Source organism: Adelges cooleyi, unplaced genomic scaffold (genome assembly GCF_023614345.1).
Source record: "Adelges cooleyi isolate 19-005CV unplaced genomic scaffold, UGA_ACOO_1.1 ACOO_flye_CR_arks_rails_tigmint_CR_PRNA_23, whole genome shotgun sequence".
Classification (NCBI taxonomy): domain Eukaryota; kingdom Metazoa; phylum Arthropoda; class Insecta; order Hemiptera; family Adelgidae; genus Adelges; species Adelges cooleyi.
In genome coordinates, this window is record NW_026095893.1 from 6443931 (window position 1) to 6470035 (window position 26105).

Here is a 26105-nt window from a genome sequence, read left to right on the forward strand (position 1 = left end):
TTAATTTTGTTATATTTTCATTAATAAAAAACTCGGGATAAATGTTAGTTTGATTGACTCCCTCGAATTCTGGTAATACCTATGTTTTAATAAGTTTCGACTTGATTTAACTACTCTTAAAAAAGCTGCATTTAGGGTTTTTTTGTTACTTCAATTAATATCACTCCGTTCAGAGAAGCGTCCCCTTCAAATGAAGGTGTATACAAATTCAGTGCTTGGTACTCAATTTCTAAACAACTTCGTACCTGTTTATAAGGAAGAAGTAAAATGTTGATTTAATGTCTTTAATATTGTTGTGAATTGTTCATATTATTTTACTGTTATGTATTTTGATATATTTTTCTTAATACATTGTTTTTCGGTTAAAAAAAATCGATTGCTTATTCTAGTCGCACAACATGTAGATACTTTTTGGAAGCTCGGGTGTTTTTCGAATATTTTATATACAAAACTCATGTGTTCAGGACAAAACGTTGTTATGGGCGTCTTTGACATTACATTTGTATAGCTTAAGACACCCGATAAAAATAAAAATTGAAAAAAACATCCTACATAAACCATTTTGTAAATGTAAAGTTTAGAAAAATATAAATTTATATCGTAACTGTAGTTACACTAATAATTTACCGTATCCATGGTTACAGGTTGGAAGACGATATAACGAGGTATCAAGAAGCATTGGTTACGTTGACCGAGTGCGACCGCCAACTGATGGAGTTGGAGATGAAGTTCAAAGGATTCGGAGATGAGGGCAGTTTGGGAGGAATCCCGAAATTGGGAGGTTTCGGTTCAGCGTCGGACAGTGGCATGTCCGATTCTGGATCGGAGCATGAGCTTAATGAACATGAAAAACGATTAAGCAACCTAAGACAATTAGCTAACAATTTGATGAGCATCATGACACCCGGAAGCGAAGCACTTTTATCGATTTTATCTGTAAGGGAATGTTATTAAACTTATCTAAGTACAGAACCTATGAGGTGTTATCGATTATCGATAATAATAATATTTCTTAGTTAAATCTTTCCAAAGTAGCTTAAAAGTATCTTATCGTTTATCTAAGCTCTGTGGTATATTCTTAATGTATTTGCTGTGTGTACCCACCTTTCACTTTTCTATATGTGTGTTTGTACTCGATTACAAAAATCAAGTACACTTATGCTCATTACTCAGCTAGTTGTGATTTAGTAACAAAGCTCATACAAATGAATCTAAAAATAAGTTTGTATAAACAAAATTAATTTTAATTAAACAAATGTTCAACTAGTCCTTATGTGTTGCCCCTTTATAAATAGTGGGTACCTTAAAATGAGTAAAATGTGTAAAATAAAATTAATTGTTTTATATTTTTCAATAAATTAAAAAATATTTTCACAGAGAATTGAAAATAATGAGAAACAATTGAAAGAACTTCAACAAACGTGTAAAGACCTATTGGGAAAAGCTGAAGTCCAAGCTGAAGATGTATTGGATAAATCTATTGAAACAAAAATGTAAGTTAATTTTAAGCTTAAGTATAATTTATGTGATATTGGTTGTGGTTTAAAATCGGGTTACATATTGAGGTGGTGTTATATATTGAGTTTTAATTGTAGCGTCCTGCGTCTGTAGGGGTTAAGAAACTCATTCGGAAAATCTTAAAGAGTTCTGATTGAGTGACTTAAGTTGAGTCTACTATCATTATTACTTTAAATGTTTATTATCTGTTTCACGCTGTTCCTGGGTATATAGGTAAGATTAATACATTTTTTCTTTAATATGACCTACTCAACAACCCACCCCAACGACATACACAAGGTAATTCTGACAAATACTAGTGCAATCATATGTGGCCTTAGTGTATATAATACATATTTGGATTGTGAATGTGTATTAAAAGCTGATGTTAATCATTTTACTTTTTAATTTAAACTTGTGTATATAATTATGTACTTTAACGAGGTTTTGTCTGAAAATCTATTTACCATTCTTAATTTTATTTGCATGTATTAATTTTGAAGAAAAAATTGTAATCTTGGTAGTTAGATTATACTTCTCATTAAAAAAAAACTAAGATGATAGGATCTACTTGTCTCCTGACTTGTCAAAATTATTTCATTATTAATTATTATTTGTGTTGAATACAACACTCGCAGTGATGTGTTCAAGACTCCTCCTTGGACACACCACCGTTATGGGTGAATACCGATAAAATAATTTTGTCCGTAATAGGCTCTGCTAGAATTTGATTTGGATTAGTATATTGTTGTATTATGTACGAGAAAGTAATTGACATTGAGAGTGGCAAAAAAAAAACAATTTTTTCGTTTTGTAATAACAATATAGGTACCTATTAGAAACGGTTAGTATGTGGCAATGAATGAAATAAATTTCCCAACGATTTTTAAATGTACTGAATCGTATATATGGTAGCGGATAGGCTACCGAATGGGCTTCTTAAAAGGTGGGCGAACTCAGTATTTAAACTTTCCTCGGTGGCTTATAAAGGGCGTAAGTAGTTTTAATCGATTTATATTACTAGTTCATTGTAGTCAAGCCATTGTCCTCCGCCGCCGCCGCTTACATATTATTATTATTGTTGTATAGGTATTTGAGTTTTGAATATCGAACCGAAACTATGGCGGGTTCCGACTTTACCCCGCACACTCTCTGTGTATTGTCATTAGAGTTGTTTTGACCGATTAAACTTACTAGTACGGCATATAACAATTTTATATTATACACACCGTACTGTTATTATTCGTGTAGTTGTATTAAAGATAAACGCAGAACTGTGATTAAAATGTGTGCTCTGTCGAGGAAACAACCAGTTGAAGAGTAGTGTATTAGATGTATGTGTGATGTAACTTGCGCTGGCCCCTCCCCTCTATCTCTCTCGCTCGCTTTTATTCGCTGTTATCTCTCCCAGCTGAATGTGTTAGCGGCGGTCTCGCGGTTAGCCGCCGCCGCAGTCGTTATTTAGCGTCCGAGTGTACTCGGTTGGGTTTATTATAACAGCTACAAGTGGTGTTAATATATTATTGCTTTCTTCGTTAAAGTGAATTCGAAATTCCAATTTTTTAACTTTACCGATGGACTGCTTCGTAGTGGTCGAAGAATCTCTGCCCATAATGACGACCGACAAACAAAAGTCGTTGTCTCGAGTCCGCGAACCTTTGCTGTATTCTAAGCACATCATCACCAACGTGCTGCATTTTATGCTATCGGTGTTCTTTTACTTGGATCTGCAAGGAGGAGTGTTTTTCTCATAAAGGTATTTTTATTTCCATGCACAATTACAGACCCATTTTGTAAGTGTAACATAGGATAATATCGCCTATCTGTATTCAAGAGAAAATCATTTTAGTTTGGAACTGACAAGCGCGGATCCATAGCGTGTAAAGTTGGGGAAGTTTTGACCCTTCAAAATCCTTTTCGTGGTCTCTTAAAGTTCACAGGTATATGAAATTCTTAATGGCTGTGTCAGTTGAGTTGCTGTAAATTTTTGGAATGATTTTGAAGGATTTAGAATTCCTAACGCCCCCCCCCCTTCCCGGATCCTAGCCTGTGAATAGAGAACATTATTATATACCCGCATTTCTCTGGTTTCACAGTAGTTGAAAAAAATGCGTCAAATCAATTTACGGGCATTGTCCGTCTATAGTGACTGTGAAGGCCCAAAGTACATACACCTTGATTAATATATTATTATTATAATTTTTTCAAAAAGTCATGTAAGAATCACATAGATTTTTAATCCAACTCGCGTTAATATGCTATTAATGGTTATTACTGGAAGTTAGAATTGATAGGGTTTGATGGATTTCGATTGAAGAGGTTTTTACGTAGTACAATGGACGGATTTTTTCGATAACGCGTTAAAAACTTTAAAACCTGTGTACGACACCCAACCAAAGCTGTTTACTTAAAAAAAAACAACGATGCCTTTAGTATTGTGTTTGGCGTTACGTGTGTATCGATGATTAGTAACTCGCATATGGCCGCATCGGCGCAACTTATTCATTTTTAAAATGACATTATTCGAACAATAGTTGTTTTTTAAATTTAATACAGTTTACAATAATAAAAACTGACAGTTTGACGAAATTGTCGATTTGATATTTATTCGTTTATTGTACACTCTAGACTCGTCCTTATCCAAAAAATAAAGTGTATTTTATAAACAATAAAATATGTGTGTCTTAAAATAAATGTGTGTATAGATTATGTTGGTTTGTTACTGCATCAATTTTGTTCAGATAAAAGTCGAATGGATTTTCAAAGCCCAAAAATGTACTCTTAGGTTGGTTAGTTTCTACTAACACTGCAAAGTTGTCTAGAGAACATAATTATTAAAAAAAACACAATAATTACAAAATGGCAATTGTAGTTTGCACCAATAACAGATGGTTGAATAATTTAGTGTTTCCATTTTTAGTCAAATAACGTTTAATTATTGTTTAAAACCAATATATTTTTATGTATATGGCTATAATTATCACGATGACGTCAACGCGTGTGCGTTCCTTAACAAATGCTTATGAATCATAGTATTATACATGTATTTCACTATTCAGGTGATTTTTTTAAGGCGTACGCCTATGCTTTAACGATTGTCCGTTTTTAAAATAATATTTTAACTTGAGTTATAAATACTTTTGTTTCAATACAAAACAATGTGTATTCAATGGTTTTAATATTCTTACTAAAAAAAAAAGTCTTTCTTCGTTCAAGGTTTTTGTTATATGCCATTTTACATATTATATTAATATTATTATTTAACTCGCCGTCGAATTTAGTTATTGGTTTTTTAGGCCTTGGTAGTGTGCCTGTTTAATATGTCTATTTCTACTGTGCCCTTCTAGTTTATAATATGTGTTTATATTTTATTTCCAATTGCGAACGTATCTTCTTATCTCGATAACGAGGAACAGCGTTTCAACTTTGCCCGGCGCAAAAAAAAATAATATATTAATATATCTATCACAGTGTGTTCAGAATACAATCTCGGTTTGTTGTCACATTGACATTTTACATAAACTACTGTTTAGTGAGTTGGGCGTTGGCTTTTATCAGCCTTAGCCTTATGATAGATCTTTAGGTCTTTGTTCAGCTCTTGCGAACCGAGTGGACCAGCACACGTTTGGTGTATATTGTGTACCGTGTTTGAATTTCAACCAGGTTGTGGTGTACCTACTATGAATTCTGATGATAACTCGGGTTGTGAGTTTTTACTTTGAACGGCCAGTGAAAGTCCCAGGTTTCTTCGATGATTTTATCTACCTCCCCCCTCCCCTCTCCGTTTGTGTCCTATATGATCATGTGGGTCGTCGTCTCCACGGTTTGTCATTCCCTTGACCTGACCTACTTGTTCGTCACCCGCGACTCAACAATACTATTAGGAGGTATCGCCCGAATCGAGCCAAAAGAAGAAGAGGAGTAACACAAGAAAGAAAAGGAGGACCTTCGACGGTTCTTTTTTTTTTTAATAATTGCTATTCACGTCTCTCGTTTTGTTCAATACACGCTGAGCACGCGGGAGAAATTATTCCCAACTGTGCCTCAGATTCAAAAATGATCCATAGTATAATATACTATATTTTATATTACTGTTATTATTTATCGGACTATATTTTATTAATTATTCTACAAGACGATCGAACCGTCGTTTGGCCTTGACGCCGACCACAGTCTGTGCGATATCGTCATCATTATCAATCGTTGCTCTCGAACCTCGGCTAAATAATATCGAAAGATAATAATTATTACTCCACGTATAGTGGTGATATAAATGTTGTGTACCTGTATTCGATACCGAGTTCGGTCGGTGGAATTTGTACTAGCGTGTTTACAATGGGAAAACGAAACGACAGCATTTGCGATTTTTGTCTTATGTTCGTTTTTTTTTATTCCTTCGAGCGCATAAAATACATATTATAGCATGTTTATATTTAACGTTAAAACGCGGAAAGAACGCACGCTAAAAAAATCCCATTTCTAAGTTGACCCGCGTCCAGTTACATATTTACATCGGTTATAATATTATAGTTGTTGTTGACCTTCTGTTCTGGCATTGCTACATCACGACCTTGGTTACACATAAACTCAATCAAACCCACGTTTTCCGTCATTCCGAATTCGCATGTGCGCACTCAGTATACATTTGTACCCTCGTATTTAAAAGGACCAATGCCAATTTTTGGCAATAATTTAAAAATTGAGGGCCGACTCTTTATATATCTTAAGGCTGTCGGAGCCGGCACGATTTTAGCACCAAAAACATGTCTCGCAGGAAAAACTCTCACGTCCTGTAGAATAGTAGGATTTTAATCGGTTTTTTTTTTATTTGAAAGGAGAAAACTTTTTGCAGTTCGAACAGAAACTCGAATTTCAAAATTCTTATTATAAAAGCCATAATATGCATTTGAATTTTTGTTTTTTTTTAGCCCTATTTGATGTTAAATGAAAATTTGGGCTTCTATACGAACTGCAAAAAGTTTTCCCCTTTGAAATAAAAATAAAATTATAAAAATCCGACATGTTTCCGAGGCGTGAGAGTTTTTCCTGTAAGAGCATTTTTGTTCATTTAAATCGCTGTCAAGGATATTGTGATAGTCCGAAAAATAAATTAACTGCCAAAATAGTGTCCTAATTACTAAACTAATTATTACACATCACAGTTAAACCTAAAAGTTAAGAATTGGCAAAAAACATTTTTTTCAGCAGCAATACCCTTAAGGGAAATATAGTAGCTGTAAAACGAATTTGTAAGGCTTTTTTTCGGTGAAAACCAGTATTCGTCTACCACAATAACCGTTGACGCTTTGGTGTTTTATCTATCGATGCAGTATTGTAAAATATGTATACTACTGATGTGATCACCAATCTCTACCAATTGAATATGCTATGAAAAAGGCCAATCAAATTCTGAGAGTTTAACATTGGCCAATTACAATTACTTTTGTCGAGATAACGTTTCCCAACAGTAGAGCAGCCGTATTGAGGGTTTCTTATAATTAATATACATACTTATATTTATATATATTGCTGTACCTTGATAAAAATATTAGGCAAACCCGACATTTGTCGTACAAGCATAATAATGTTGTATATTATTATTATGCTAATTCTATTATTATTATAAGAGTATAATATATTTGTTTTTGCACTTTCTATGGGAAATATAATATAAATTATAAATACAAACACCATTAATGACAGTGTCACTTAGAAGCTGCCAAGTCTTTGAAAAGTCTTGGAACAATAATAATCATAATCATATTATTATTATTATCATCATTGTCATTCTTATTTTATGTTTAGATTTCATCACAATAATATTGTTTTCTATTCAGTCACGTTTACAGTGTCGCCCGGAGGCCGTTCACTTCATTGCCCCTAACCTCTTAAACGACACGTTAATTAAGTGTCAAAATCGTCCAGAACCATAATGATATTATTTTAAAACTAACTTCATCACACGATTACGTTCACCTCCGTCGTAATAAGAAGAGTTGGTTCTATTTGAGTATTTGACCATCGATTTCTGTTTTCTACTGATTTAAACTGATTCGCGTGGTTTGCATTTATGTCCCTTCACTGTCGTTGTCCTCCTAAAAATAATTTTATGTCGGTTAAATTATAATTAAAAATCACTTTTTTAACCTTTAAAACCGGCTTTTTTTGAAAATGTTTATTGAGAACACGTTTTAAACATGCCAACCAGCTTTAATATTATTCATTTAGTGGAGGCCACCACAATGTCGTGTTGTGGCCATTGACAGAATAAATACTAACTTCGACCTCAGTTGCTTAGCCACCTGTTATTTCCTGTTAGGGTGGTGTTTTATACCTTTTTGGTGTATTATTGATATTAAAATTACATAAGTTAAAATGTTCTCTGGTGATAGTGGTGGTGTGGAATTAAATATTAAGAATTGGACGCTTTAGAAGATAGGTTAGGTGTTTAACGAGTTGAATAATAATTATTACGCATGTGTTTATAAAAAATTAGTGATTAAAATAATTTATTCAACGGACCAATTAATTATAACAGCGTGTATTTCTTTTGCAGCGTTGAAACATCAGAAGAAACCAAGTCGCCTTTGGACAAATTCAAAGACAACACAACACTATTATGGCGCACACTTCGCATTGCTGTACCATTTTACCTGGCCATCATGATTCTGTGCTCCCTGGGATGGCTAGAACCGCAGTGCTGTGAACTGCAGAACAATTACAAATGGTCGTTTGCCTTAGGCTTACGCTATTTAAACGGGCCGCCCCCGACGTGATACAGGAGATTGATATTTATAATTACTTAAAAAAAATATGCATAACAACTGAAAAATAACATTCTTCCATATTGTGTGTGTGTATACAGCTATTTATCGTTATTACTATATTCTTTGTTAACTATTTTATTCTCGGGAGTACGTGAAACACATTGGCGGCACAAAGCGAGGAGTCTCTGGTTTTCTTCTCGTTTCCCCTCCCACCCCACCTACCCATTGAAAATTCAACATTCCTAACAATTTTGTTTGTAGTAGTTAGTAGTTAGTAAGAACCTATTGAAATACAATGTTTTTTTTTTAAATATATATATATATACATTTTATGTATTTTAAATACGTTAGCCTTAAGCATATATATATATATTATTATTATTAAAATTTGGTACTGAAAAAAGCAAAAAAAAAAATTACCTATGTAATCTAATATTATTTTATTTTAATGCTTTTTATTGTAAATATTCACAAAAATTGGTTTTGATTGATTGTTAATAATTTTTTTTTCTTAAATAGTTTATTTGTTTTTATTTTTATTATTTATTACGATTTGAAGACGATTTTAGTCGAAAAAAACGATTACGTTGTTTTTTTAATGCAAGTGACTCAACAAAATAACTGATGAAACAGAGATAATGATTTTAACAAGATGTAATTATCTTAAATTTGATTTGATAGTGAAAATAATAATAACTATAACAAATCATGATATGTTTCGCTGTTGATATCATCCCCGCTAACCATATTTTTATAGGACCTTGTTACCAATTTAAACATTATCCAAAGTACAAAGTGCATAACTTTTTAGTTTTTCAAAACCAAACAAAAAATATAATTGTTAAGTGTGCTTAGAAAAAATGTTTTCTACAGCTAAAAGTTTTATTTTATCTACTCGAGATAATATGGGTATAACATTTAAATACACTAAAGAAATTGTTCTAGTTTTTATGTAGGAGTTAGTCAAACATATTTTATAGGAGTGTTACTTTAATCTTTTTTTTATATACAGAATCCTCGGCTTAGGATTGTTTATTAACATTAAAACTTATGTCTATTAGGTGAATTATATGATTTATTTATGTATATTTGTGTGTATGTTAACATAATTTGTGGTTTGAAAGCTAAAAAAACGTATCGAGGATACAACAATCATTAATTGACAACTTAAATCAATTTATTCCTCTTTAAGCATTTTTCATCAAACGTTAATAAAACACAATTACGTTCTAGTTCAAAACATACAATTTTTCTAGTCTACTGTTTTAAATGTTCATTTGAGCAAATTTAATTAAATTTTATATGGGATAACCATATAATGTGGATTTCAAGAAGAATAATGCATTTAAATATACCTAATACATTTTTTTTTTTTTTATGTATTTTTATTTATTTGTATGTTTAATAGTTAACAACATAACTTTGTATCTCATTTGTAAACATAACAAAGTGTTAACTAATTATTGTTTATAACATAATAACTTTCCAGTTAATGTATAATTTTTAAGTGAAAAAAGAGTAGCAAATTATCTTTATATCGATATTATTATTTAATCAGTACATATTTTGTACTTATTAACTTATTTATAATAATCATATTTAACAATTATTATTATGCAATGCATTTTTTATGACTATTGATGTCTGTATTTTTTTTTCAATAAAACTACAGCATTAGCTGATAACAATGTGTATTGCTTTTTTGTTTAATATTCCATCCTATGCAAATGCAGTGTTCTGTTCTTTCATAAGATCTAGGAGACAACAGAATTTAATTTAGTTCTTTTAAATCAAATTTACATTTTTCCTTCTTGTACATGCGTGAACTATTAAATTAAAATATTGAGTAGAAGAGTGTAAAAACACATATTTTCAAGTTGAAGGAAATAACAATTGTGTAGTTTTGTATTCTTAGTACTAAAATGAGTATTTTGCTGGGTTGCACAAGTGTCAAGTATAATGAACCACTAAATATTGAATACTTTTGTTCAACACTGATGAGCAAAACGTTGCAACTAGCATTGTAGACCGACTAATGAGTAATGACTACATAAATTAACATAAATATTTAAATAATTGGCATTGGAGGTTACACGTGTAGGTAAACGACCGCTTTTAAAATCAGAATACAAGTAAACTTAAAAACTGAATTTGTTTTTGATTTAATTATGTTAACTGAATTTTCTACTTGCAAAGCTAGAGAAAGTATGCCTGATTTTTTAACAATAATGTATTTTATTTTGTAAAAAAATGGATTCATAATTCTGAAACCATGATTTTAAATCCACAGTTAGAAGCGATTTTTTGAGGAATTTTTTGAAACATCATGAAAAATGTATTATGATCTATAGGACATTACTTTCTACAGATTTCATAAGAATTTGATCATATTGGATGTTTAAACATTTTTTAAATTTGTTTAGGTACGCAAAATTACTATCGAAAAAATCTAAATATCAATTTCAATGCAAAGCTGTGAAAGTATTGTTTTTACAATTTATTATTGTACAAATTTTATATGCTAGAGTGAACTTTATAAACATGGTCTGATTTTTAAATAATAATATTTGTTTATTATATTAAAAACCACAAATTGCTATCAAATTTTACTGTAATTCAACTGGAAAAAACCATATTATTAAATATATTTGACTAATACTATTCGTCACCTGTAAAATAGTAATCGTTTACAAAGTAATAGCATTTAGAATTTTATGAATATTCAAAAAATGTCTGCATAATAGTAATATTATATTCAGAGCCGTTATTTTCTTGTAGTTTGTATAACAGCGAAATGGTGAACGTATGGTACACAGTTGGTAATATAAACTAGAACACTTCTTACTCCTATACTTTGTAGAATAAATTGAAAATTGTTATTGATGCTATATATTGAACGGTATATATTATTATTATTTTAACTCCAAAATTATTTTAAAAGCAAATAAAAAAAAATAACCAAACATATGGTTGTTGTGTTATTAATATTATAATAATAATTATTAGTACCTATTAATATTTTATACGTTATACGTCAATACTCAATATTATTATGTGTATTATCTTTAGTTCATCCCCTGGTAATGTCTATTATATTCCGGTCTACCTTTAAGTGTCTCTATAATATAATATATAGTATATATTGTGGCACACGAAATATTATGGTGTTGTGGAGGAACATGATACTTAAGGGGCATCTCCATCTGCGTATTTTTGGTATGTGCTACTGTAGAGGATATGGACATTTGGACATTTTATAATACAAAAAAAAATGTATTTTATTAGGAAAAAAATTAGTCGTGGCTAACGTTAAAATAAGTGTTCAGTATACCTGTCAAAAAAAAAAAAATGTCACCGGTAAATATGAACAGAAAATTAGTAATAGTATTTCTATCTGTAGGAGTGTTTTTAACAAGAGCCGTTTACTATCAAATTACATTAAATCCTCCCCTGCTTTAACACGAGAAGAAAAGATATGTTTCGTTTTCTTATAAACTTCAATAAGTCCGTTTTGTGGCTTAATAATAAAAACACGTTATATTTTACTATTAGCTTACACAACTTCTTGTTAATAAGTCCATATAATATTCTAATGTACGTTAATGTTCACAAAAGTACCGAAATTTGAATATTTTATCATTCCTCTTTAGACCTATCTTCTGGCTGATTTTCAAACCTTGAGTACTCAAAATACTAAATAAAGAAAAAATGTCCACCCTATCTAGGGGTTAATATAGTATTTTACGGTTCAGTTATAAAAATTCCTGAAGACTCGTGACCTCCCCGAACCTTATATTATGATCCATCCCCACTACGCTCGCATCACACTGTATTGGCTGTTTGTATATATTATATAATATAATGTAATATCAAAAAGTTTTAGTTATTTTAGTATTATATTGGCTTAGGAGTAGGTGATTTGGTGTTTGGCACGTGACACGTCGTAGAGGATGCTTTCAATTAAAGGGCATATTAGGATTTAGGCGGTATCTTTCGTTGTAAATGTATTTTATTAAAATTAAATATATTTTAATGCTACGAAATATAATAATTCTTATATATGTACGATTTGTACAGGACTTTATTGAATGGATACAAAGTTGTGCTATGTTGGTAATAGTGATGTACCCATACTGATGTAAGCGGGGCGCATGATTAATAAATATGTTCTTTATTTGTTCTCCTGTCACTGAAGTTGTTTGAATACGGTCCTTAAAAAAAAGAAAAGAAGACTAGTTTCGTCGGGGGACACTCGACTACCGCCGTTAATAAATTTGTTGGTCTTGGTCTTCCCAGCTAGACCACGTGCCGTTATGCAATCTAGGGTCGGCCGCCTTGCCTGCAGCTCTTCTGTTTCCAGGCGGTACCAACGCCGTCCTACGGTATTCCTGCAACAGCCGTTCGAAGTGTTGGATTTTCGCTCTGACCAGCTTGCCGGTTTTGTCGTCGGGACCGAAATTCAAGTTGACCAGTTCGCACGGGTCTTTTTCCACGTTGAACAGACACGGTTTTTTCAACGGTAGACACGGTCTCGCCTCTTTACGGAAATGTCCACACTTCACCCTGGACTCTTCCCGGAGGTTCCGGATCGTGGCGGGCGACAACAACCGGCCATGAGCGACTCTGTCATTGCCAACATCTGACGACAACAGTATCCGACCGACCGTACTGTTCAATACCGCGTCTTCATACCGGTAATTATCGCCGTTCGACTCGTCAGGTTCCCCGGACCAATAGTCCAGGAATCCCAGGAACGTACTGCCTGTATGGGCAAAAAAAAAAAAATATCAAAATATTCGGGACATAGTGAGGACGGAGAGGGCACAGGTCTACAGATTTTATTATAACTGAAAGTGATAAATTCACTTTTAAATAAACGCTTCCATGCGAATCTGTGGATAGTATGTTCAAACCAGTTATAGCGGTTTAGAAGATATCGTGGGACCAGCAATAATGTACTTGAAATTTAATATTTAGTCTTATGCAGGGTGGATACGATAAGGGTTGATCGTCTGTCTATAAAAATGTATTGCCATAGTTACCCATATATCGTAACTAACAATATAATAAAAATATTTTCATTACCTGTTGACTGTTGATTCACTCGCACATAGCAACCTAGAAACTGACTACGGCCAAAGTGCAAATTTACCCTATTTTTGGTGTTTTTCCTTAATAAAAAAAAATTTGACTACAGATTTTTGAGAAAATTGTATATGTTATAGTTCCATTTTAGATCTACCTACGGTCTAATTTTCAGATCTAAGTCTCTAAAACTTTGCTTGAAAAAATGAAATAAAGAAAAAAATTCTATCCCTTCTAAGGGAAAGGGTTTATGATACTTTTTTGGTTTGTTAATGTTTATCGATAGTACTATGCTTGAAGAACAATTAAATATAAATTTGGAACATTTTCGACTATTTTTAAAAAATTTATAGAGCATCGTAATTTTAAGTTGAAAAATTTGTAAATTTTTTGGGTGTTTTTCTCGATTTTGATGGGGAAGGGGTGACTTTTTTTAATTTTTGGCCTGATAAAGTACCTTCCAGGTATGATTTCTGATCTATAGAGTTGCTACACGAAGAAATCGGTTCAGCGGTTTACGAGATATCGTGGGTCCAGACACAAAAATAAAAACACATCATTGTAAAAACAATACCTTCTCAGCTCCGCATCGAAGCTAATATTCTATTCCGATTACTGTGTATGCCTAACGAATTTCCGTCAGTCAGTAGTTACACAAAATAACAATACACTGTTGCGCGGTAAACTAACCAATATTGTACATTGTAGTCGCTGTGTACCTACCATTGATGTACTTATAGTTGGAATCTCTTATGGCGGAATACCCGGACACATCGTCGATGTTTTGCACCAAGTGTTTTCTCGGCCATTTCCCGTCACTAGCACCGTTCGCCCACAGGTCCCACATGTCGATGCCGTCGATATCCAGTTCTTCCGGATCGCCACCTGTTTATTATAAGAAAAATAATGAGGTAGGCTCGTATTTAATAATGTTTGTCAGTTGTCGATTAACAATAGCAAAGTGTATGATCACCTGCAGCCCGATAAAGAGTAGGCATCCAATCGGTAATGTGCATGAGTCCTCGGGATACGCGTCTCCTATTTGACAACAAGCGGCTCCATACAAACGCAGCCGTCCTAACGGCTCCCTCCCACGGTGTACCTTTTTCCTATTAAACAATATTGATCTTACATTATATCATCATACACTTAAAGAAACCAAAAAAAAAAAAAAAAATTGAACAATAAGCGAGTTTACATGACTCATAAAGGTCTACACATCATCATTATCGGTTCAACCAACCCTAATTTAATAGATATTGATTCATTTATATAATAGCCAATTATATTCATTGACACTTTGCGTTAGCCAATCAAATGCGGTAAGTAAAAATAATATTATGGTGCAACGAAAATATGAGGCTGAAATTCGGATTTCTTAAGTACCTATTCGGATTTTTGGATAATCAATTATTTTTTTAATCCATATTAAATAATACAATTTTGTTATAAAACGTGTACATTCCTTCAGCAACATTCATACCGTTTACATAACACAATAATTGTATTATTTAATTTCGATAAAATATGTAATTCAAATAACCGAATAATCTGTTAGATTCAGGATTCTAAAATCTGCATAATTCCATCACTACTGTTAAGTACGTCTAGTCTCTGGGAAAAGGGTGAAACAATATTTGTCATTAAAACTAGACTGAAACAAATCTCAAATGACAATTGGATTTCACTACATACATTGTTGGTACTAATTAATGCATTTTTTATTATAATTCGTTTTTTTTTATCGAGGGCTCAAACTTCTAAAGGTCAAGGAATAAGTATGGATACCATAAGTGCCCAACATTAATAATGCAATTTATAATTTAGCAAAACATCTGGTCAACTAATTACCCATGAGTTATAAGTTATAACGTATTAGAACACACTAAAATTTACATTGGAACAAGACGCATGAATTATAAAACATCCGAGGCCGAGAAGAAAATAAGTCACTGATGACTGGAGAGTAAAATCACACCATTAAAGCATTAAAGTTTAAATAATATCAGAAATCACTAAGAATTTAAAATCAAAGAAGCTATAAAACTATTAAGAAACTTATTAAAATGGGACTAGAGATGTCCATTACAATAGGATGATGATGCTGATTTATTATTATTATTTCAAACAGAATATACATATATAATTTACAAAATATGATTTATAAATCAAAAAGTTTGAAAAATAAGAAAAATATTGTTTGATAAAATCACTTCAATTTCATGAAGATCATTAGTATTATGTGTAGTCATCATTCCGGTGATGACTTTGCCGAAATGATACAAGGAGGCTTACTGTTCACATTGTCGTTTAGTCTGTGGTTAGCCCTGACGTCGAAATAAATTAATTTTCTAAAAGAAAGTAAATTTTATTGTAGATTGTGAGAGGTAATCCAAATTTGATAGTCAAACGGTTACAATGAATATACAACACTTTATTTTAATTAAACAAATACTAGAGTGGATTGAGCTTGTTCGGTCCCTACTACTTCTCGATAAGCATATGCATATTTTAAAACTTAATAGAAAACTAAAATATAGACTTTTAAATTGAAGAACTTTGGTGGTAGTTGTAAAACCAACCATTATTATTGCTAATAATAATATAATATTTTATTTTGAGAAATGTTCTGCGATGGGATTAACCGTTTTTGACCCCTTAGAATTTCGAAAATATCTTCGTGTTAGACAAGACACGTGAGTAATGGAGCAAATTAATTAAAGCGACAAGTGAATCTATGGGTTGTTGTGTACTCACTCCTTTCAGAGGCCAATTAGACCCGTGGTTTCTGTGCATGCCATTGGTGGGCGCTCCGTTGTCCGACACGAACACCAGCACGGTATTGTCAAGCATTTCTTTGGCTCGGAGAGTGTCTACTATTTTGCCTACCGAGTCGTCCAAGGCCTTTACCATAGCTATAATAAAATTGTTCAGTGAAAAAACAATATTCTATATATTCTAATATATAATATTCTATATTATCAATCTACGGCGTACCTGCGTATTTTTGTCGGTTCTTGTCTTTGATGTAATCGAATTGGCTGATGACCTCGGGCGGAGCTTGCAGAGGATCCGCGTAGGGACCAGCGTGTGGAGCTAAATGAGCGACGTATAAGAACAGAGGACCGGCTGTGCTGTTATGACCGTGTATTATGTCGACGGCTTCTTCGGTGAACAGATGAGTAGAATACTTGCCCGCCGACGACCAGTCTGGTTGTAAGTCTCGCCTCATGTCGAATCCCTCGAACGATGCAAACTAAAACGATGTAATGCGAAAAATAATCGCAGTAATTTTTCAAACCAAAATACGTTCTGGTTTTAACCAGTCGTCGTGTCAGACTATTACCGTCGCTTGAACCGTATGCGTGTAGTAGTCTTGGTGACCGTTCCACAAGCCATAGAAGCTCTGGAAACCCCTGTACGTCGGGGTGTACGCCTTCTTGTGGAATCCCAGATGCCATTTACCGACAGCCCGGCAAGTGTATCCCAAGTCTCTAAGTCGTTCCGGTAACAGCGTTTCCCGCAGAGGAAGGCCCCACGGTTCCGGTTCGAGTATAACGTTGTGCTGCATTCCTGCACGGAGATAAATTTTGTTTCACTTATAAAGCAGCATGTCTATGCAGTATAGCGTTGACGATTTTATGACATAGCCATATTTTAACACTTCGATTACCACGAGGAACACGGGGGTGATGGGTATATCTCTTAAGTGGACTATACTAGCGTGCTGTTAAGAAAATACTTCTCTCACATAGGTACCATTATAGTCACGGTTGTCTCGTGTACAGTGTACACACTATAGGTACACGTTGAGAAAGTTATTTCAAAAAGTTCTTGACACGCTAGCAAAATGCATGTGAGAGACATGGTACATACACTTTTTTGTTTGAAAATACATCTGGGTGGTTAACGCCATAATATGTAAAATTTCCAAACAACTTGAGACACCCTGTACACTGGTAGCTGTTCTGGTTTTATGCGAAAAATAAAAACAAGTATAGCTATAGAGATTTTACGTATAATCACATTTTAACGATTAGTACTTAAATATAGAGGAGGAAATATTATATATGATGATTATTGTAACGCTAATAACTATAACTCACAAAAAAAAAAAAAAAAATACACAGACATTAATTTTGACCATCAAAAGCATTGTACTCGGTTAATACAATAATTAATCATCCGTACACAACGAGTACTTACTAGTTATTGTTAATTCTGTACAGGATGTCTCACGTAACGTTGACTATCATACGTAGAATTCGATTTAACAGTAAAAAATGACGTGACAATTGAGATACCCTATACTTTTTAACCGAAACATAAAACATTAAAACTTTATTAATAACTATATTGTTTTTATTAACATAATAAATTAAGTATAACGTACACACAAAACAATCATTATTAATTGCAATTTATGTAAAGATAACACGGAATCTCTCTCAGGTATATAGTTAAAAAAATGTCCAATTACTCCTTTAATTAAAAAACGAGTCATATTATTTTTGTGGTATTATAATAATTGGTGCGTGTATAGCGTTAAGCGCAGTATTCTCAACTACATAGCAACATCTTTAAAAAAAGATGTTAGAATAATGCACGAGTTTGATCCATTTCCATAAAAATAACTTTATTTTATCTCCAATTGTAACTAGAAATAGTTACTTACCTATGTATGGCCAAAGTCGGTTTAAGCTAAACTATCTCCGACCCCCCCCCCCCCCCGGTTGTAGATAATAGATAGCATAATAGTTAAAATAAAAACACCATATTATAAACTATTTAATAAAAAAATTATCATAATTACTATATTATATCAAACATTTATTGTCAATCAAGTCATTCAAGTATTATCTATCAAGTCAATACTTGTAGTTTCGCGGTTTAAACCTTTTTTGATTTTTACACTAAATTTATAAAGAAACTATGTCAGATATTGGAATCTATCTACTATGGTTTTCAAGGTATGTTTCTTTTAGTATACCTGTACGAATTGGATATTTTCCGGTGAGCAAGGCGGCCCGAGATGGAGTACACAACGACTGACTATAATGTCTATTCAGTACTATACCGTCGTAGGCAAGAGCATCAATGTTCGGTGTCCGTATCTGATTCGAACCGTGAAACCCGACATCGTTCCAACCCTGGAAAATCCCACGAATGTAAAAAGTGATGACTGAGTACTATGAGTAATATATATATAATACTAAAACGACGGATTTATTTTTAAACATATTATTGTATACAAATATATTTTTAGTTAGCAGCTCCGAATCAAAGGTAAAACTGTTTGCTTCTCGCCGAGAAATGATTTCCCCAGATATTTTCCATGTGTTATGAATTAGTAGCATTTAGGCCAGAGGTGGGTAAAAATTATTGTTGCGACTTACTTATATGAATATCTCATTTGAAAATCAAAAACCGATCAGTTATTTTAGAATCGACACATATTGTATCATTTTTACCGGTTTTAATTTTAAAGTGGTTTTTTGTAGAGTATTCTAGACATATATTTTTATATAAAAACAATAGGTACATCAACAAAATATACGTCCAATATCAAGCCTTTTTTAATTACACGCAACATGTTTAAATAGCTTAGAAGGGATTCAATTTTATAAAATAAAAAACAAGTGGAGGAATAGTATATAGTCGGAAGTTGTCAGTTGAAGGAGTATCATCCCTTTCGCAAGTACTTGTATCTTGCGACTGTGTTCTTATTGATCAATGCTCAAAGTGTAGAATGGCTTTAAGCTTTAGCAGAAGACATCTAGTTAATTTAAGTTCACTAACTAACCTATTTCACACCTTTACGTATTTCTACGTAAACCTAATAAAATGGCTGGATGCAACGAGTAGGTATTTACTTATGAAGACTCAAGACTGTGGCATTAAAGAGAGAAGAGTGGAAGTCTATTTTTCGCTATAACAAGGTTTAGCTTTTAGTAAAAGAAGAAGACCTAAGAAAATAACCTAAAGCTGTACAGGTATTAGTTATGCCGTATGTCATTTATACTGTACAACATACAGTTTTGTGGAAAACAACTAAAATACACAACTATTTCTATTTGTTGAATCCGAATCCGGTCTCTGGTTATAGTTTAAATCGCTTCGAAAGTTGTAAAAAAAATGTTTTTTTTTTTTTTTTTAATAGAGTTAAGTAGAATTTGTTGTTTTTTTTATACAAAAAAAAAACATCAAGTTTTCCTTATTAATTTGCTTACAATTTTGGAGGTGATTTAAAAACAAAAAATTGACTTACTAGTGAAAACTTGAGGCTAGATTCGGATTTATGTTTTTCCAAGTTCTCTAAAACGTGCGCATTTCGGGGTTTTGTCAAATATATGGTGACATTTTGTTTTTCAAGTATTAAACAAGTACAAATTTTATTCATCTAAATAACAATACTTGACCAATAGTGACTTACCAAGTCGTCGGCAATCACGAACACGATATGAGGTTGGCGTCGATCGTTAAGAAAATTATTATTATCTCCACCGACTAAATGAATCGCTGCCGACAATAAAAAACAAAAGCACAGAACAAAGCTACGAGTATGTCGGGTGATCATCGTGGTAATGTTAATAAAATATATATTTGTGTTGTAACTTGAAAAAAAAACTAGGTATTACACTTCGCTTTACTCTAAGTACACGACTCACAAGACAATACAATAAACGAATAATTGATTAACATTAATATCCAATTGAATTTTATTTTTACACAAGATTTCAGCAACACTATTTAAAATGTCTTTATTCGTTTACACCGGGCATCAGACTATATCGTCCCGAGACGAGTGCGTTAGTACTTAGTTGTAAATAACATATTATAATTCTCCAACACCGTCCTCGTTCGATGATGTATGGACATATTAAAGTTTAAACGTATCTGGTGGATATCGCCTATGGGTCTTTTAAACGCAATCATCCTTGTTCAAGGTCTATGAGCAAAAATTTGCCTATGACGAGGCAAGTAAAACTCATGGGAACAAAACGGTCTTATTTGTCTGACTATACGTTCTACACGCTATCATTTGTACGCATGTATACTGGTATAGCAATAATATTGCACGTTATATTACTTCCGGGAATTATAATATTATCGTGTAAACGCAGTTATTACTTATATACCCAAGTACAGAGCGGACAGAAATATTATTTTCGACAATGTATAATTTATGTATAGACGAGTAATATAACAATATAACAATTATAATTATACACTAGTAATGACACTTAGTGCACGCGCATAGGGTTTAATGTTGATGTACCTACACATATTTAGATTTTAAACTTCAGTGTAGTATTTTTCTCAACTGCATAAATTAATACACTCTCTGGTACATACACGACACTACGATTGTTCTTTTTAGAAAAACTATTAGTATTTAGTTACATACAATTTTCTCCTTAGCAGTAAATGTTTACTACTTACCTAATGTATAGCTAATTGGCAATTTATAGTTTTGAATTGTCTAAAGTAATATTATATTAGTCAAAACCCAACTATTGTCACATATTGTTCGGCTAAAATGAATTAGGAAAACCGAGTTAAAATTGTACAAGATGCTTCTAAAATATATCTAAACATTATTCCTTCCCTCAGGGCTTATTCTAAGGATTTTTTTCCACCGCATTTTATGGAATCGAACCTGTATGGCACTAACCTAACCTGGTTTAATAAGGGTGGTTGCTCAAAAATATTTCAATTTTAACTTCTAAATATAGTTAAGTTTATGTTTCACTTTAATTTAGCCTATTAATATAAATAACATATGTTTAAAAATGTCCTTTTTGATTACAGTTTTACTATTTTTTTTGTTTTAAATAATATTTTTTGTAATTAACACAGGTATAAAAAGCATAATAGTGTTTGTATTTTAAAATACATATAATATAATTTTTTTCCATTTCTATGCATATGGTGAAATATTTTAGAAGTACCGGTCATGCCTGATGTGATATATCAGTATATGAGACAGTAGTTGATGGCGCAGACATAGGAACAGTAACCGAAATAATAATCGAAGTTAAAGCAACAGCAGTTGTAGTGCAAGGTGTAAGTGTTATAACGGATTTCTGAGATGGAATTACTGTTGTGGAAGTGGTTACAAAAAGACTGACCAGTGGACTCTACTTTAGCAAACGATAACCTTTTGGTTAATGAGTTATTCGTATTTCTTTTTTCCATAATCTAAGAAAATATAGATTTTAAAAATAATTTATTTATTCACAGAAAATACACCAAGCTTCCCTAATGTGTAGAATCCTTGAAAGTTTTAACACTTGGCAAATTTAAGGAATGCTTTGTCCTTCCGGTCTCATAACTCAATTTACTCAATATTTGAATTTATTATGGATATACTACTTAAAAAAACAAAAAATTGCTTCTTTATAAGAAATATGATAATTATTTTACATTTTTTTTTTTAACAATAAAAAGCATTTCTTGGATTTTGGGCTAGTGGGTAAGCGTAAAATAATATAAATATACGGTAGAGTAAGTGGTTAAGGTAATACCTTAATTTAAATTTATAAATAGACAATATTTTTAGTGTATTATTATATTGTCATGGAAATATGCTAGGTGCCCATTTATTTTTGTTTATAAATTAATCTAAAGCTTTATCGATAAGAAAAATGTTTGCGTAAAAAATTATTGGTATTGTACACAAATGCCAAAAATAAATTTCTTATACCTTCAACTGTTATTTAATTATTGTCGACATAACAATGTTAATTTTATGAGTATTTTTATGACGAACTAACACGTTTTTTTCAAAAAATGATTTATCACAAATATCACATTTAAACAATTTTTCTCCTGTATGATATGACCTGATATGAACAACAAGCGTATCCTTGCGATGAAATGATAACTTGCAAGTATCACATTGAAATGGCTTATTTTTTTGGTGTATCCACTCGTGACGTCGCAGAGATCTCTCATCGAAAAATGATTTTTGACACACTTTACACAAGTGCTTTTTATTACTAATATGTATCAACTGAGCTTTACTTTTAATTTTATCAACATGATGTATATAGTGACTGGTCAAATTATATTTTCTTGGAAACGATTCTTGGCAAATATCACATTCGAACGGTTTTTCACCCTCATGAATTATTTTAATATGAGTATTCAAATTTGATTTACGGCTAAATTTTTTCTTACATACATGACAAGTAAAAGGATTTTCTCCTGAATGTGTTTTCTGGTGTCTACCATAGTTCGACTGATCGGTAAATGTTTTATAACATAAATTGCACTGGAATAACTTTTCTTTAATATGAATTTTTTTATGGTTTCTTAAATATTTTAGATGAGGAAATGTCATTTGGCATACATCACATTGATATGAATTTTCTTCCATTTTAAAAGAGCTGCACATTTTGAATTGACAGTGGAGTTTTATATGTGATATAAGGTTCTTTTTGCAATCAAACAATTGTTGGCAATAGTAACACTGTTTTTTTAACTTATCTATTGGTTGCTGAATAGTTTCTTCATTGATAGTTTGTTTATTACACAATGAACTTGGAGGAAAAATTGACACTAAATTGTTTTCAAAACTTGGTTTATCTTCGCGTTCACTTTGAAACAGGTCTTCGCTTTTCTCTGTAATTTCACTAAAATAAATGTCATCAATATCCTTTTCGATTTTTATGTTTATCTGATCATTTTCCTTCTCATATTTTAATTGGTCAGAAGTGCCACTTAAAAAAAAAAATTCATTCATTGAATAATTAGTTTAAAAATTATGATTACCTATGCTATAACATTAATCTATTAGTTGACTAATAATCTGAGTCTCATTATGCTACACATTAATATTGTTATGTCATAATATTTTGTAGAGGAAATTATTTTTAAAATATATAATATTTTGAATTTTACTAGATACAATATATTCTTTTTTTTTATTTGAAAAAAAAACGGAAAAATTTATAATTCAATTTTAAATAATAATTATGTATCTTCTACAGAAACAAAAATTATTTAAAAAAATATATACTTAGTATCTATATTTATCTAAAATAATTTAATGTATCTTACTTAATATTAATTGCTCAAAACAAATACATGATTTCAACAAATATATGTGTATACTATATCATTATATTATATCATAATCCATAAACTAAGGTTTTTAGCTTATGTATTTTTATTTAAAATGTTATATCTTACGTACAAATTATTATTCGCTAATTTTATACTTACTCAGAGTAATGTATTTGATAGAGAGGTAAATCTTCATGATCTTCTTTAATGAAAATACTGTAATCATCTAAATTTTGTTGTTCTGTTTTTATTAAACAATTATTATTGTTTTCCATGCTACTAAAATTGTTTTTAGCAAATTTGTCTCTATTGGCAATACTAAAAAAAAAATGTATGTAATTTTTTTAGGTACTAAATTTTATATATTGTAAAATATAAACATAAATAAGTAAAAAAAAAAACAAACAAATACATACTGAGTAACAAGTGAAGATTTATTATGAATAAATTCAGGGATAGATTCTTTGTCTGTAGACATTGTTAAACTATTGTAACCAATTTGATTGATTTCATTAAAAATATTTTTATTTCTTGAAGAATTTCCATAATTATAAGGTAGGTACTATTATTTTGTCTATTATTAGTTTGACTCCTGAAAATGTAAACAAAATATTAATTTAGTACCAATTATTTAATTTTAAAGAAGATTGATCATAATAACTCTTCAGAGATCTCTTACAAGTATTTACACAGCCATAGTAACACAATCAAAAGTTGCAATGAAAATTTTGTTAAAATATTTTATTATACTTCTGTTTAAATATGTATTGATTTGCACTTAATTCACGTCATTGGCATACATATAACATTCAAAATGAATTACCTTTCTATTTTATTTAGCAGTTAACAATGAATGCAATTTTAGTTTTTACATATCATTCGCCTTGATAAATGACACAAGTTACAATTCAATTATTCTGTTGATGTACAAAATATTAATAATGCTTAAAAGTACCTACTTAATTAATATTTTTTCTAATAGTTATATTGTGAGTACTGCTAAATATTTAACACATCTGCTTTACTATTTTTAAATTAAGTAAATCACGGTTTATTTGGCACTTCACTTAAAATATAGGAAGTTAAATAATTTTAACAGGAGAGTAGTAATATTTATGCAAACTACAAGAGTTTATAATACGTAGCAATATAAATTATATTTTACAATAGAGACTTGGTTAAGTAATTTATATGAGAATGGAGGTTAGATATCAATTTCAATCAGATAACAAATTGGTATTTAAAAATGTTATAATAATTTATTAGTTTGTTAATCAGTTTAGGTTAAACATAATATTGTAAATACAGAATACTATTACCTGGTAATATTGTTAGGAACACGCAGATTTGGTTATTAAACTGTAAAACTTAATGTGAAAATAAAGAATTAAGTTGGATCATTATTAATAATTATATTATACTCTATGACCATGATGTTAGGTGTTTTTTATTATCTTTTTAAACATTATATTTCATAATCGGCGTTACATTATCATGTAACATTATCATTGGTCTCTTCAACCAAATTAAAAACGGTATTTCATAATTTTCTCGGGTTAAATAATATTATAAATACTTAACAAAAATTATACAAAGCATATATTCTGTAGTAAATACTAACTATAGTGATTTCAAGTTTTTACATAGACACAATAAAAAGAATTTACAAGGAAATATATTTAGCATATTTTGCTTGCGTTCGATAATATCTGCTAGTGTCTAGCAAGTAAATGGTAAAAACTTAAGCGCGGGGTAATACAGCATATATAACTGATAACGGATACTGATAACGTTTCGTATGGTACAATGTATTATGTAACAGCTATACTACATCTAGCTAATCTAGCTATCTACAGTAATGCATTCAAAAATTATTATATTTAAAACATTTAACAAACTTTAAGTTGGTAGATTCTATTATAGTGGTTAAACGTCAATTCATATTGTTTTGATGATCTGGTGTAAGCTAAGTAATTCAAGAACAATTATTAATGTTTCACGTCTGTTTGGCAATTACATATGTATAATATTGTGTAGATAGATTTATGCAGATTTTAGAACTTTTTTCAAATTACAAAAAAAAATTGTATTATATTTCATGAATTAAAACGGTTTTAATGTTCTTGGCTCTTGAGATTGGGAATTATACCTAGTAACATTTTATAATAGATAGTTATAATTTCTATTTAAATAATTGTAACAGTTTACATAGTTTTTAGCTTTGATACGAATATTCAATATACATTCAGGCACTTAAGAAATGCATGATGTTTTAAAAATAAAATGCGAAAAGAATAACTGTTACTACCTATATTAATTTGTTTCACATACTTATTTTGTTTATACATTAGGTACATATTATAAACGTAGTGCATAATATTGATAGTTATGATTCTTTTCCTCAAATAAAATATAGTATCGACTGTAAGAATTGCTAAAATATTATACTGGTTGTACCTATTTATTATCATTACTAGCAGAGGTATTACAAATTACTAAAATAAGGGATATCTATTGGAAAGCACTGTACATATTAGAAAATCATATCTCCTCGCTATATATGATATGAATTACAAACAATTTTCAGGTTGCTAAATACAGAACTAGGGGTATTAAGCACACCCAAACCCAATTTCCCCCCAAATTGCACTTAAGATTACTACTAAGATTTTGTGGTGAGACTAC

At 31.1% G+C, this 26105-nt stretch overlaps 3 protein-coding genes across 6 annotated transcripts in view; 1 reads left to right on the plus strand and 2 right to left on the minus strand.

Annotated features, from left to right (window-relative positions):
- Window positions 1-9294, plus strand: part of LOC126836230 (uncharacterized) — a 100623-nt gene extending 91329 nt beyond the window's left edge. For both annotated transcript variants that reach the window (XM_050569454.1, XM_050569453.1), the window contains exons 20-22: window positions 645-936; window positions 1378-1493; window positions 8054-9294. In XM_050569454.1, coding sequence (XP_050425411.1) covers window positions 645-936; window positions 1378-1493; window positions 8054-8273 — 628 coding nt within the window. In that variant the 3' untranslated portion in view covers window positions 8274-9294. The remainder of the gene's footprint in view (window positions 1-644; window positions 937-1377; window positions 1494-8053) is intronic.
- Window positions 9295-12267: 2973 nt separating this feature from the next.
- LOC126836234 (arylsulfatase B-like) lies at window positions 12268-20853 on the minus strand. 2 transcript variants are annotated; one of them, XM_050569462.1, is made up of 8 exons: window positions 20793-20853; window positions 18340-18499; window positions 16696-16922; window positions 16347-16605; window positions 16107-16264; window positions 14323-14458; window positions 14073-14234; window positions 12268-13026 (listed from the first exon to the last, which is right to left on the minus strand). In XM_050569462.1, the coding sequence occupies exons 3-8, from the start codon at window positions 16918-16920 to the stop codon at window positions 12530-12532; spliced, it is 1437 nt and encodes a 478-aa protein (XP_050425419.1). In that variant the 5' UTR covers window positions 16921-16922; window positions 18340-18499; window positions 20793-20853; the 3' UTR covers window positions 12268-12529. The 2 variants fall into 2 exon arrangements, with proteins under 2 accessions (XP_050425419.1, XP_050425418.1); XM_050569461.1 differs by lacking the exon at window positions 20793-20853 and adding an exon at window positions 19783-20202.
- A 984-nt stretch (window positions 20854-21837) lies between these two features.
- On the minus strand, window positions 21838-25060 carry LOC126836236 (zinc finger protein OZF-like). Of its 2 annotated transcripts, none has more exons than XM_050569466.1 (4): window positions 25042-25060; window positions 23837-24012; window positions 23580-23738; window positions 21838-23074 (listed from the first exon to the last, which is right to left on the minus strand). In XM_050569466.1, the coding sequence occupies exons 2-4, from the start codon at window positions 23896-23898 to the stop codon at window positions 22066-22068; spliced, it is 1230 nt and encodes a 409-aa protein (XP_050425423.1). In that variant the 5' UTR covers window positions 23899-24012; window positions 25042-25060; the 3' UTR covers window positions 21838-22065. The 2 variants fall into 2 exon arrangements, with proteins under 2 accessions (XP_050425423.1, XP_050425422.1); XM_050569465.1 differs by lacking the exon at window positions 25042-25060 and adding an exon at window positions 24740-25026.
- Window positions 25061-26105: the final 1045 nt, after the last annotated feature.

Coding starts and splice junctions, on each gene's coding strand:
- LOC126836234 (XM_050569461.1), bottom strand. CDS start 19,926: ATGATCACCCGACATACTCGTAGCTTTGTTCTGTGCTTTTGTTTTTTA. Junction 18,500..19,782: donor TCGTGATTGCCGACGACTTG/GTAAGTCACTAT, acceptor GGGATTTTCCAG/GGTTGGAACGATGTCGGGTT. Junction 14,235..14,322: donor TACTCTTTATCGGGCTGCAG/GTGATCATACAC, acceptor TATAATAAACAG/GTGGCGATCCGGAAGAACTG.
- LOC126836236 (XM_050569466.1), bottom strand. CDS start 23,898: ATGTCTACAGACAAAGAATCTATCCCTGAATTTATTCATAATAAATCT. Junction 23,739..23,836: donor AAATCTTCACTTGTTACTCA/GTATGTATTTGT, acceptor TTTTTTTTTTAG/TATTGCCAATAGAGACAAAT. Junction 23,075..23,579: donor TATCAAATACATTACTCTGA/GTAAGTATAAAA, acceptor TTTTTTTTTAAG/TGGCACTTCTGACCAATTAA.